Genomic DNA, 14,387 nt, shown 5'->3' with positions numbered 1-14,387 from the left:
TTTCTTCCTTTTGATGTGAGATATGGCAACAATAACACCTCAGTTTTAAAATATAACAGGACAGCAATATAAAACATAGTAGTGACTAAAATTCTTAGTGACAACTGACTATAAAGTTAAGCTAAAATGATCTAAATGGGGTTGCCATAATGGCAGGTTTAGGCCTAATGAGCGTCCCAGATTCAAACCTGATTCAACTCACTGCAGGACAAAAATAAAGAATTATGAGCTAGAGTAACTGGCTTGTTAGAGTGTCTCACATACAGCCTTGCCCTGCTGTCACACACACCCCTGTTGGCTCTATTTGGAGATACATTTTCAAATAACCTAAAAAAATTCAAAAGCTTCTGCCACTTTTAAATACTAAAGTCTAATATATGTCATTGGCAGAAAATTATTGAAAATTATCACACATATAACCAATGGCACAGAGATATCAAATACCTTCTGAATATAAAAACGAGACTTAAGTGTATTTCCTTATTATTTTTTGAACATCCATTACAACATACCTCTCACTTCTCACCTGTACCTCTTCACTACATTTTTATTTCACAAATAAGAAAACTTGAGCTTGAGGATAGGAAGTGACCACTCCTGGTCTCGTAGCTTCCAGTAAACAATAATCTATGGTCTATTACTTCCACTGAGGTTTGAACAACTTTGGGGGATGAATTGCGGACTACTAAGCAAGTTGAAACTGTGAAAATGAAGTAATTCTATAGCAGCTGTCCATTATAAAGGCTCTACACTGTCAAAGTCACCTTTTTTTCCTGGCGGAAGTGGAAAGTCAAGGTAATTTCATTCAGTTGTAACAACGTAGAGCAGAGCTGACAGTGAAGCACAGACATTCATTCCAGTCTTACCAAAAAATATGTCCTTCTGTGCCCTACAGGATGCACTTTTTCAACACCTAGTGGGAAAAGTTATTTTGTTCTGTAACATATGAAATCATTATGCGAATTAACTAACAAAGACATGAAATAATGTTGAATTTCTGATACTATGTGTGAGGTTTTGGGATTGTCGTGTTTTGGGGGGTTTTTTTTGGTGTCTTTTCTGAAACTCTGTATTACATATATATACATATTACATATATTACATATATGTATTACATATATTACATACATATAATTTAGTATCCTCCCATTTTCTCTATTTATGTGTTTTGATTACCCCAACATTCCTTTATGCAGAGCTCAGCTCAGAAGCTTTTAATTACCTCCTTGACAATGCAGAGTTGGACCAAAACCTGGTGATAATTAGAAGAGCTTCATTATGTTTGGACTCTAAATTTTTTAACAAGCTTTAATTATTAGTTCTCAAGTAAAATGTTCAGTCTAGTTCCTGTCTGTGGTCTATCCTGGTTCTTGCTGTGATTCTTACTGAACTGCAGAGCAGCCTACAGCTCCCACAGAATATTCAGTTACATATGAATTCCTCAGATTCTAGTTCTATTTCATTACACAAAATATAGTAAATTTAGTTGCAAGTAGTTTTGTTAAAGCAAAACTCCAAGAGTCTGTGCTGTCATATAGATTGCATTAATAAACAGGATTACAAAATATTATGAGAGTGTCTAAATGTTAAGGGATAGTTGAAAAAGAATCTCTTATTAAATAATTCAAATGTAATGTATTTAATTAGATACAGTCTTACAGTATCTTCTTAAAAGCATTTAAAAATAAGCTCCCTATTAAACTCACACTACTTTTAAACAGACAAAATTCTCACAATATGCAAATAAAACATCTCACAAGAATTATTAATCTTTTTACCACCTAGCATACCTTATCCTCAGTGCAGGACTCAACCCATAGTAATATCTTTACAGTAAGGACTTTTAGCTTAGGCCTGTCCAATACACTTCTTTTTCTACCAGGTACATCTCTCACCAGCCAAGATCATTGCTAAAATCAGGGATTAATGTATTTTATTTATTATCAAACTTGAATAAATACCTGTTCATGTTTCCAAAATCTGCAACATAAACAAATCAGAAATGAGGAGCCATTACTCAGCAGCTCCCCAAACTGGGTGTGTTCATATTTCTAGATGTACCTTACAGCATTGAAGCTGTGGCTGACTACAAATCCCCTACATCTGCCAAGGTAACAGAGAACAGCTCTTCAAACGTATGTAAACACAAGATGTAATCCAACCTTGCAGTGTACCAAATTACTGAAATTCAGCATGTGCAAGTGATCTCTTCAATCTCCTATAAAATAACAATTACAATATCAGACTCTTCTTTCTTCCCATCTTAAACATATCACACACTAACATTTCAGCTTCATATATTCAGATTAAATTCAGTCATGCAAGAACTAAAACCTGTAAGAATTCCCTATTGCAGGCAGATATTTCTAAAACCAATCTAAAATATTAAGTTACTATTCTTGCTTTTCATTTAGGACTAAGTAAGCCTCTGTAATGAATGTGATCCAGATATGAAAAGGTATTAGAAACACTTCTTGCCCTCTGCGTTTTTGTAGAGAACAAGGAGGACAGTTAATGCTGACAGAGCCAAGGCAAAGGCTGCATATTCCCCGATAACGTTGAACTGTGCTGAAGAGCTTCTCATGCAGAAGTGCAGGACAGAAGCAGTTCACCCCATCATCTCCACTTCTCAGCCACCACCCTTCTTCTCTAAGGCACAGCAACAACAATCACCAAGTGGCAAATGTTCACCCTCCCCACTAGAAGTGAGCCTTTGAACTGTGTTTACTGTGTTGTTTTTACTATCATTATGAGCATCAAGGTTGTCATCTTCACAGCTCAGAAAGTAGTTAGTTGAGGCAAAGGTACAACCTCTTAATGGAGAAGCTTTGGTAGGAAGAGAGCTTATGTCCACTATGAAAAGCTGTTGCAAAATCTTACTTTAGTAGCAGGTTGTATTATTTCTACACTGCTTTGAGATAATCAGCGAATTTAAAAGTGTGTATTGTATCAACTCAGAAACAGCAATCAACAAGTATTTTCACCTGTTAGATGCTACAATTTATAAATTGTTTTCATTTGCAACCTGCATTTTTCTAACATTTTTGATCGATGGAAAGTAATTACAATCAACTATGTTACACTGAGATACAGTCTTATAAATAAACAGCTGACCCAGTGAAATGTATTACATGCTCCAGTAATGTAAGTTGTAAAATAAAGATTGAAATCTAAAAGAAAAAGAAACCCAAACTGCTTAAGGAAAAAGTCATTGCTATGTGTATTTATACATGGCATATTTGCTTTTTAAATATATATGAAAATAATAAAAAAAAAAAAAAGGTGGATTGAACTTCAACACTATGACCCTTATGTAGCTCAGCCAGATTTCAGACTAAACACTAATGTGGTTTAGCTACTTATGAAAAAACTATAAAAGCACCTCTACTCTTCTAAATTAGGAGAACTGACACTCATCATAATAATCCCCGCAGCTAAGAACCTGAACTCACTGAACTCTGGCATTGCAAGGTCTTGATATTTGATACTGTTAAATGGCAGGAAAAATCACCATAGTGTTTCAGTGCAGCGTATCTCTAAGTTTCAAACAAAAATTCTGCTTAGCTTTTGTAAATTCACTGACAGATTGAACAAGAAAATTAATTTCCTCTCCACACAACACTACTCTTAAACAAACAAACAAAACCAGAAAAACCCAGCAACAAAACCAAACAAATAAAACACAAAACCCCCACAACACTGACAAAGCACACCCTCTTGGAAGACATTTAATAGACTGATTTTAGCAAGTGTTACACAATCAATCCCAAGTCAAAACTTCTGGGATAGCTTAGTACTATTTTAATGATAACCCTCTGACCACTTGTTCTGTAATCCAATAGGGGGAGTGGAAACAAAGATTCCCTACATCTTTTTTTCAATATTCCCTACATCTTTTTTTAATACTCAACAGTATTACGAAGGCTACAGCTCTCAGCCACTCTGAGCACACTATTGGAAATGCTATTTCACTATGCATTAAACTGGCCGACATAAGTAAACATTAGCATTGCACAATGCAGCCCAATTTTGTAGGTTAGCAAAATTTTTTGATAAAGGTTTTTTGTTTTTGTTAAAATCCTGATTACATTTAGAAACAGCACAGCAACTGCAGGCTAGATTGTACATTCTCTACCTTCCTTGTCAACCACGTTAGGAGAAAGCCCTTGTCGTTGCAGTAAAAACAGACGAGCAAAACCCTTCCAAGAGGATAACACCATCTTATCTCAAATGCTTGCTTTACAAGTTCTGACATCAGTAAGAATAATCAGATCCAGAAAAGGAGCTATTTGCTATTAATACTGATTTAATGGTTTGCTGTTACACAGTGCTATAGCCCCTCTATCTGGTAAGAACCAGCAATCTAGGCTCGGTTCCTACTGAACTAGAATCTTAAACTTTAACAGCAATGATGCTACAAAATTAACGATGTGAAGATAATTTCATAATTTTGATTTCATAAAGTAACTACATCTTAAAACACAACCTTCCATCTCTAATGTTTTAGACAACATTTTCTGTCTATAAGCTTTATGAAAAAGTCAGTGTTGGCAGATACACAGTTGAGGAAGTAGTACAGAGTAAAACTGTACAAAACCAGAAGCATGATTTTCTGGAATAATAGGGAAAAAAAAAAAATCAAGTAAGAAAATAGTTTAAATTTAAAGTGCAAAAAAATTCATAACCCACATGTCTTGTGACAGGCTACAGCTGAGCAACTGCAGTCCCCTAGAAGACAAAGATTTTACTACTGAGCATATTTCAGGCGAAGACTAAACAGGATGATGGTATATTAATATTTTTCATGATAGTGCTAAACACACACACACAAAAGAAAATACACTAATGGAAACTCATTTCTAATAAGCATGTTTAAATAATGATGACAACTCTTACAAAGCAGCACTTTAAAGTTGATGTACACTTGTTTACACAGACATGTTTTGTAAGCACTCATGTTGCAATCTAAGACACACTAACGGATTTAATCACAGAGATGTTCACGTAAGTTTACTTCAATTCTGCAAATGCATAACTCTACAAAAGAGAAAAGGCATCACTCCCACACCCTAATGTGGGCCTATATGTTTGCAAAACTGGGCCATATAACAAACTCTTTATAAAAGCAGAAGACTCTAAACTAATTAATTCAGTACTTCTACATGGAATACTATCAAGGTATTTTTTTCCCCAGTTCTTTGCTAACAAAGTTACAAAATGCCTCAGTGAAAGGTCTTGTCATACAGATGAAAATACTAATGATTTTTCTATAAAGAGCACCTACCACATTGCCAATATATATACATTGCTAATGAGCATCCTCCTTATGAGCATAAAATACAAGTTGGGCAGGTGGGCATGGGACACAACTTTAGGGCCCTTAGAATTGCCAAGAGATTAATTCAAATTTTAAAAGGAAAGAAAAGCCATAAAACCAAAGAGTAGCAAACAAAAATGAGATGTTAAAGCAAAAAAAGAAGACACTGTGAGATGATTGGCTTATTTTACAGAGACTAAATCGGGAATTTCTTCAGGTATTTCAGACCAAAGTGTCAGTTGCTCTTTTTTCCCAGTGAAGTTTTTAGTGCACGGTGAGCCTCTCACGTTCTACCTGAGCTTTTCCTAAAAGTTTAATTCTTGCAGAACTACAAAAAATCAAACTATTCTGAAGAAAAAAAAAACCAAACAAACAAAAAGAAATCACATAAATCGATTTGGACTTAAGAATCAGATGATAAACACGATATGAAGTGAATTACCTTTAAGCTTAACAGTTTGTCTCCTACAGTCAACAGTATTGCACTACAAAAAGTGACAAAAGACCAAAGCAAAACAAAACAACAACAACAAAACCAAAACTAACCAACCAACCAACCAAACAACAACAACAAAATAACACCTGCAACCGCAACACGCCAAACACAGGAGTAACATATTGTAAAAAAAGACCTGAAGGTCACGGGATTGTCCTCTTTAGATGCTGCATGAGAAACACAGCTTTGGAAATGCAAAATTCTGCCCTTGGACAACAGAAAAGGTGGAACACTAGAAGAATTGTGTAGGTTTCACTTATTTTATCAATATTTTAAATATTACTAGAGTAATATTGAGCATATCAATAAAGTTTCAGAAACAGACATTTAAACAGTTATCAATAAGCGTTTAGTAAATGTGTCTTTTTCTGATTTCACCAGATTTCACCAGAAAGATTTGATCCATTAAAGTATTTCTTCCATGAAAATGACACTGAAATTTATAAATGCAATTCTTATTTTCATTTTCCTCATGGCTGCTTTATTTATTTTTGTCTTCTTGAATTCATTTTACCAAGGGGCCCCAGAAACCTGTATGCTAAAAAGTAAAAAAACATTCAAAAAGCACTTGTCCTCCTGTGTGCATCTACTTGCTCTGTGTGTTACCCAGAAGCCATTTGAAAGCTCATCTTCTTCCTTGTCCTGCTCAGAGGTGCCTTTGTCCAGCAGACCTGTCTGTGCGGCCCTCACAGGGAGGTAATTCCTTCCACTGAAAATGTACTTTACTCGCTGGAGTGGCTTGAAATTAGGTATGATGGGGAAGGTAGAAGTATAAATGCAGGTTTAAGAGCTGTCTGCCTTGGAAATTTAGCTCTGAGCAATGAGAAAACACAGTCCCAGTTTTGATCTTGAACACCTTATTAAATGACACTTCTAGCCCCCACTGCATCAATCCAAGAACTAAGTCTCTAAATCCCTTAGAGTAAGAAACCATCTCCATGACACTAAGTATCTTGTTGTTTTTCCTGTGTTTTGTCTACTCTTGTAATGAACAAAAACAAAAAGGTACCTATTCTTAATAGTAACAGAGACAACAAATCCCTTCCACACAGTGGAAATTGAAAAGAGACTCTCAAATGAAAAAGGTGCCCTTTAACTTGGCATTCAGTCCGGTTAGCTACAATGAAATCACCAGGTTTCTCTTCTGAACCATGCCGCAAGGACAAGCACCACAACCAAAGTAGCTGTCTTACTTAGCAAAGACTAGTCTTGAAGTTACTGCAGGCTTTGAGGTCCTGCTGCCCCTCAAAAACAGGTACCGTGCAAATGTACAAATACCTGCTTGCATTTTGTGCGAGGGCACGCATGTGCACACATGTGCAGGCACATTTAAGATGGGAATATAACAAACTTGTTCAAAGAGTCTCAAAAATATATCACCAGGCTCAGAGACACATAAAAGTTTCCGGGTTTTATTTATATGTCTGACCAGGTAGGTAGTCCTACACAATTTTACTAGGCACCTTTCCTTGTGCAGTTTCTTTCCAAACAAGTCACAGGAGAAATCAGCAAAACCAAACACTAGAGTGCTTTAGGTACTTCCTGAAAGCCACATGAGCTATAGAACTTAAAGTCAAAGCCAAATCCATACCAATCCATGTATTTACTGCACTTTGCAGAAGGATTCAAAACAATGAGTCAGATGATAAATGCTCTACAACACTAGACACAATACTGTAGATAGAGACAGGTCTTTTGCTTTAATTTTTAATTTCCATTTTCTGTGGGTTTAGACAAACCACTGACATTACTTTAGCATGATACTTTGCAATGAATCAATACGTTAATTTAATAATGGTATTCTGTTGTCAACACATAATATATTGCATAATGTCTTTGTATAGACGCTACAAATATTTGCCAAATAAAATGCAAGGCTTTACTTTTACCAGTGATCACAGGTTAAATCAATGTAATGACAATCCTTATAGCCCCCAAAAGAATTTTCTCCAGCATTAAAGAGCAGCATGGATTAATTTCAGCCATAACCCTTCCTCTCATCACACCAATGCTATGAAAGCTCTCCTAAGTCATGGGATTCCAACAAACACTTCAATAAAAGGAACATACAGGAGAAATAGCTAAAAAGAATCAATGTACCTATTTGTGAGAGGGACTTTCATTTAAGCACTCCACTTCCTTATCAATTCAGTGATAACTGCAGCAGTTCCTAACTATTAAGTGGGTTGAACATGAAATTAAGCCCAGTGTCATCCAACTTTATTGAAACAGATGAAGCAAGTTGTAGCTGTAAAATATGAAAAATAAAATAAAACCACAATAACTTCCACTTTAGTGGTCTGAGTACAATTCTGTATTTCTTATTTTTATCTTGACAGTAGCCTTCCTGTTGACAAGTATTTCAGATGGGAAACACAAATCTAATCATGTCTGTGGTACATTGACTCATGGTATGTGAATAGAAAGTAAGTGGGAATAAGGAAGGAACAAATGCTTTTATAACTCCCAGTTGTTCACTTCGGTATTTTTTTTCCAATTCAACAGCTTTTGATGCATTACAAATTGACAAATAACTGACATTAATCTTAGTCAATGCTACAGGCAGGTGCTTTACAGTCACGTGTGCTCCCCTCGATTTCAACGACAGCTCATGATCATGATGCAAAATGTTCATAGATACATGTCATTCATTGGCAGAATGTTTTAGAGCTCTGAGAAGAGTAGGTCTGGTCTTACTATGGTTTGGCACCTCCCACAACACCCTCCAGTTCGTGAAAACCCCGCAGTTCCATCTAAGTGTCATCCTTAATGTGAAAAAGATATTTGAGTCAGTGCAAAACAAAACAAACAGCTTTTACCAAAATGTCAGTGTTGGTAACAGTTTGGCTGCCAGATGCTTGTTACTTGAACCCATGCCGTGCATAACAAACAGATAGAGATATGACTAGGATAAACGACTGGACCAGAAAATCTTTAGCAGGAAATCAAAGTCTACTCAGGTTGCAGTCTGGAGTCATAATAAAAGGTCACAATTGGACTTCACAAGATATATTGATTAAGAGGTCCGTAACATCTCTTTCCCTGGTTACTATGCATTAGTTGAGCCCCACCTGTCTGACCTCAGATCTCTGCATTAGCCTTTGGTCATATGAACACAAGAGAAACCACAGGGCTATTTCATAGCTGAATTCACGCAGGAATTCTTATAAGTACAGTATCTCAATTTAAAGATAACACCATTACTGAAGAACTCAGAATACCACAAAAAATGCATATTGGAAAAAATTAGGGCATGAGTCTTTAGAAATGAAACTAATGGCTTGACAAAAACAAAACCTCACTGGTGTGTTCCAGTCAGTTGGTTGATTTTCCTAATCTACAAGCTGGACTATCCTTCTAAATCAATGACCGATTTTTATGCTGAGCACTGGATAAAGAGGCTTATGCTGAAAAGCTGTAGTCCGTGCATGATCATGAGAAACACGTGCAGTCAACAAGACACAGATCAAGACTCGATGAGTAAGTGGCTTTTGCTTAGTCAGAGCCTGAAGGATCTTCATCAAGAACTTTCAAAACAGCTAACAGATCGCTTGATTTTGAGTGAAATACAACCAAGAATTATTGTCATTATGCACTCCCACAGGAAAGAGAGAGACTTCACAACATCTCCACAGATGAATACACACATAGAGAAAAGACTTTACCAACATTTATTTCAGGTGGGCAATCATCCAGCTTTCTGGAAAAATAACTCCCAGTTTGCCTTCCATTTTCCTAAATCATATTCTGAGCCCATTTCAATGTGTTAAAACAATTAAATAAACTGCAACACCAAACTATATAAATAAAGACAGCTGCTTCTTTTCTTAAAATCTGTAAAATGTTCGATAACCTATGACAACTGCCCACCTAAGTGCCTTGCCAAGCCAGAAGATCACACAAGGATGTGAACTGTTTTGAAAGCTGGGGCATCAGATTTGTCATGTCAGATTTACATTCACACAGTGCAATGGGATCCACGACTTTCAGTTCAAGAGCGGCTGGAGCAATGGGCACGGAAAGAACATGCAGCTCACCCTGGGAAATGAGGATGAATTTGTTTTTAAAAATTCCCTTTCTCCCTAAGAGCTACTAGTGGCAGATGCAGACATTTGCTTTGGAGTCACATCATGTCAGCAGTTCATGGCAGAAAGACTGCAGTTCTTCTCCTTCTCTCCTCCAGTAGATACTGCAGCCTCAGAGAATTTTACATGTATCCTCAGAGATGTTTATACGTATCAGGAAAGTACAGCTGTAGGCTTCAAAAAAAAAAAAAAATTCCACATGCCCTACAAATTCAAATCCTTTTTTACATAATCTATTTAATCTTCCATTAATGATAATCTCTGCTATCAATGTGCCCAAACAGGGTCAATTTCGGCTGGATTTGCACTTCTTGCATTTCATCCTATAACCAAGCTGTATTTAATGAGGGGAAACACCCTACTGTAAAAGGTATTAGCAGTCTCCCTAAAACAAATAATAGTTATGAGACTCTGCAACTGCCTGGAACATTTCAAGATTGTGGGTTTTCTTCTTCCTTTATATGTCTTGCATGGAGTAGGGTCCTGCCAGCTGAACATTATTTATTAATCAGGATATTCTTGCCTTCTATATCTTGCAAGGAGACAACATAGAGAGGTGGAAATTGCTGTGATTTTCTCTTAAATACCCGAAAAGATAGAAAGAGGAGAAGGAAGGGATTGCAAGGGAGCATTTAGACCCCAACAGGACCCACCTGACATGCCCAGCAGCATTTCAGACACACACAGGTCATGGCAGTTTGAAACACCATGTAGAATACTTGGTTCACACAAGGCTTGAAAACAGAGACACACATTGAAAATCAGGCTCCCTTTGCTGTTTTGTTTTTTAAAACAGTACCCTATACAGCTGCCTACACTTAAGTGAAACGAGAAGGGTTCAGCTGCATGAGAGATTTTCCTTCTGGTAACATCTGGCTTCTTTAGGTTGTACCTACAGAGCAAGCAGGCTCAGACACACCTGTAAGGGATGGTTTTCTCTCAGTTACTGTAGCAGACACTGGGGAAGCGAGTTACTGCCTTGTTTGCCCTTCTGATTTAGTGATAGTTTTATTCATAATCATTCCCAGCAATCTGCCACCTGCACACCCACCCACACATACATGACCAATTTGCTGTTCTTATCCCGATTTTGTCAATTCAGAAGATCAGCTCACTCCGCATATACTCTCTGCCCCAGGGCTCATCAGCAAATACGTTTAATGAACAAAATAAAGTTAAAAGACTTGCTAACAAAATCCTCTGGCAGAATAACCATATATTAGCATGTGAAAGGGGGGCCCTGGGCATATTCAGGTGGTAGTATTCGATTCAATTGACATTCCTAGGAAAAGCAACAAAGAGTTAATGGAGGACACACAGCTGCTCATTTCCTCTGCTGCATCCAAGAAAATACAGAGGATGACTATAATACAGTATAATTGAACATTTCATTAAATAGCACCACATAGAAGTTCTTTTGGCACGGATTGCATTTGTCCTAAATAACCTTTACAAGAAGCTGAAAGTTGATGCACTCAGATCAAATGAATTTTCAGATTTAGCCTGAATCCTTACGTTTGTGCCTGGGAGAGTAGAAAGAACCAGCCACCGAGCATCAATTGGGGAACTAGCCCCCTCCTCTGATTAGAAAAAATTAGTCAGTTAAGGCAAGACGGTGCTGTGGCTACACGCAGGAGCCAGGAAAGCGTTTGGCTGTTTCTGCACATTCGCGGGGTGCCCTGTGCTCCTTTCCTGGTGCTATTGGCGGCGGCTCTTCAGGAGCCGGGCGGTGGGACGGAGGAAGCATCCTTCCAGAGACCGATCTCGTCTATTTCAAACGAGGCGTTTGTGTGAAAGTCAAACTCCCTCCCTGGCAGAGAGATACAGGCACAACCCACCCTGCAGCTCCCGAGGACCACTCTCCTCGCTGCCCCTTCTGGGAGCCGCCGCTGCCTGAGGGTCATCACTTACACCCCTCGCTCAGACACTTCTCAGCATCTCCTAAATACATTCCGCAGACCAGCCTGGAAAGGGAAAGAGAGGTCTGCATCTTTCCTAAAAACCACAGTGAAATCTAGTCACCTCAAATGGTTTCTCCTGCCTCACGATCCATCACGAAAGTGGGGAACTTGCCGGGCGGGGAAGGAGGTGCAAGGGGGGAGAGAGAAAAGAAGCGCAAACTTCGGAGATCTCCAGCCTCCCGCAGGGCAGCAGCGGCCCGGGAACCCCGCGTTTCCCTGAGACGCGGCGGCAGCCTCCGACCGAACCATCTCCCCGGCCCGACCCCGCCGGCGCTGGGCAGTCAGTTTTGACGGGTAGACGCGAACAAGCGGGAGGCGCGGGCGCCCCGAGGGCGCGGGGCGGTGGCTTTACTTACGGATTTTGGGGGTCGTGCTGGCCTCCGGTGTGGTGGTGGTTGACTCCTGGAAGGGAGACAAGGTCCAGGACGGCGCCGAGTCGTGGACGTAGATCTTGTAGGAGGAGGTAGCGTGTGCCGCAGTGGGCCAGGCGGGCAGCGGCGGGGTGCTGGGGGCGGCGGGCGGCGGCCGGGCGCCGCGGCCGGCGGTGCCGGGGGGGCCGCTAGCGGGCGGCGCCGTGTGGGGCGCGGCGGGGTGCCGTGCCGCGGTGGGCCGCGGGCCGCCCCGCGCCGGTCCGCGGGTGCCGGGGGGCCGCGGGGGGGCCCGGCTCATCGTGGTGAGGCGGGGGCTGACGCGGCTGGGCGGCCGCGGCGTGGCGGCGGCGGCGGTGGTGGTCTCCGCGCCACGAGGGGGGGCGGTGGGCTTGGAGAGGAAGAAGGGGTCCTGCCCCACGCCCTTGGCGTCCATCAGCTCGGTGGGGACGTACTCCTTGACGGAGCCCACCACGATCCACTTGAGCAGCATGAGGCTGAGCCCCAGGCCGATGAAGCCGATGAAGAGGGGCACTACGCACAGCCACGTCTGCTGCCGGTTCCAGACGATGCAGTCGCTGCAGCGCAGCTCCCGAGGCGGCCCCCCGGCCCCATCCCCGCCCGGGCCCCCCGCCGCCGCTGCTCCCTCCGCCGCCCCGGGCGCCGCGGCGCCGGCAGCCCCCTCGCTCATCCTAGGGGCCGTCCGCAGCGCCGCCGCGGCCCCGGGGCATCAGCGCGCCGCGGCTGCCGGCGGCATGCGGCGGAGGGGGGCGGAGGAGAGCGGAGCGCGGCGCAGCGGAGCAGGCGGCGGGAGCGCCCCACTCAGTCACGCCGCCGGCATGGCGTGCCCCGCGCCGCGCCGCCCCGCGCAGCCTCCCGCGGCCGCGGAGTCAGCGGGACGGTCGCGCCATCCGCCGGGCGCCGTCCTTTGGCGCTGCCTGCTTCAGCCTCTTCGCTCTCCTTCTGCCTCTGCTCACAGGTTTTCCTTTTCCTTTTTTTTTTTTTCCTCCGGGTATGAGTCGCAAGAATCAGCCTCCTCGATTTATTTTCTTTTTATGCCAAGCGTGCGGCTCCGGCGGCGGGCAGGCACATTCCTTCACATTCACGCTCCTTCTCGTCTCTCCTCGTTTTCCTCTCCCCTCGAGGCTGAGGGATCTTTTCTCTCCGTCTTTCCTTCCTTTCCTCCGCTCCCTCCCCCGCCCGCTCGGCTCCTGCCTATGCCGGGCCGCGGCGCAGCAGCATCCCCCGGCTGCTTCGCGGGGAGGCGGTGGCGCGGCGCTGCGCACCCGCCACTCCGCGGCCCCGCGGCCAACCCGCGGCCGGCGCCGGGCCAGGGAGGCCGATCCGCGGGCGGGGCCCGGGGGCAGGCGGCACGGCTCCGCGCCCGCGCTAAGTCCAGTCCGGCATCGAAACTCCGGCGAGGTTTCCCGAAAAGCGAAATTTAAAATCCACGGACACACACAAAAAATTAAGATGAAACCCTGGTGAGGGACGGCAATAACCCACTCGGCAAAAAAAAAATACGGATCCGGCAAATAAATGGGCACGCAGAAGGCAGCTCCTGCCAAGCTTGCAGCTTCTGTCCAATTGTGTATTCCTATCGCAGCGCAAGGGAGGCAGGCTAGCGCGCAGAAAGTAAGGCGCCTCCCACGAAAGCCTAATGGTGGTTTCTTAATGCGCACAAGATAAATAAATGATCCAGGCAAACCCCTCGGGAAGGTGTATGCTACGGCAAGCGGAGCCTAGGAAAGGAAGGGGGGGGTAAGAAAAAAAAAAGGAAAAAAAAAAAAATTATATAAAAAGGGGGGGAGAAGGGAGCGCCTGAATCCATCCTCTGGTAGCAACCCAATAGTCTGCTGCTGTATGTCCAAAAACACACACGTGGAAGGAGCGGCGAGGGGGTGTGCGTGTGCATGAGGGAGGTGGAGACACCTTCAGGGAAGATTCCCAGTGAAAGACCAGCGCTCAGGACGAGATCATGTTTTCCGACGCTGATGCTATCCTATAACTAGCAATAAGCAGTGTTTTGTTGCTTCTAAAAAAAAATTCCCTAAAGGAACACAAAAACCTTGATGATCCTTTTCAGCAGCTGGGGGGCAGCTTGTGGCCCAGACGCATACTGAGTGTGCAGCTCTAACAACGCTGCCAGACAAGTTTTGA

At 42.4% G+C, this 14,387-nt stretch overlaps 1 protein-coding gene across 3 annotated transcripts in view; it reads right to left on the bottom strand.

Moving 5' to 3' along the window:
- Positions 1–14,093, bottom strand: part of NRG3 (neuregulin 3) — a 395,896-nt gene extending 381,803 nt beyond the window's left edge. For 2 of the 3 annotated variants that reach the window (XM_065843806.2, XM_071811759.1), the window contains exon 1: positions 12,216–14,093. In XM_065843806.2, coding sequence (XP_065699878.1) covers positions 12,216–12,918 — 703 coding nt within the window. In that variant the 5' untranslated portion in view covers positions 12,919–14,093. The remainder of the gene's footprint in view (positions 1–12,215) is intronic. The other variant, XM_065843805.2, reaches the window with a different exon arrangement.
- Positions 14,094–14,387: the final 294 nt, after the last annotated feature.

The sequence above is a fragment of the Patagioenas fasciata genome, chromosome 8 (genome assembly GCF_037038585.1).
Source record: "Patagioenas fasciata isolate bPatFas1 chromosome 8, bPatFas1.hap1, whole genome shotgun sequence".
Classification (NCBI taxonomy): domain Eukaryota; kingdom Metazoa; phylum Chordata; class Aves; order Columbiformes; family Columbidae; genus Patagioenas; species Patagioenas fasciata.
Note: the sequence above shows the minus strand (reverse complement) of the source record. Positions and strands in the feature narration are given on the sequence as shown.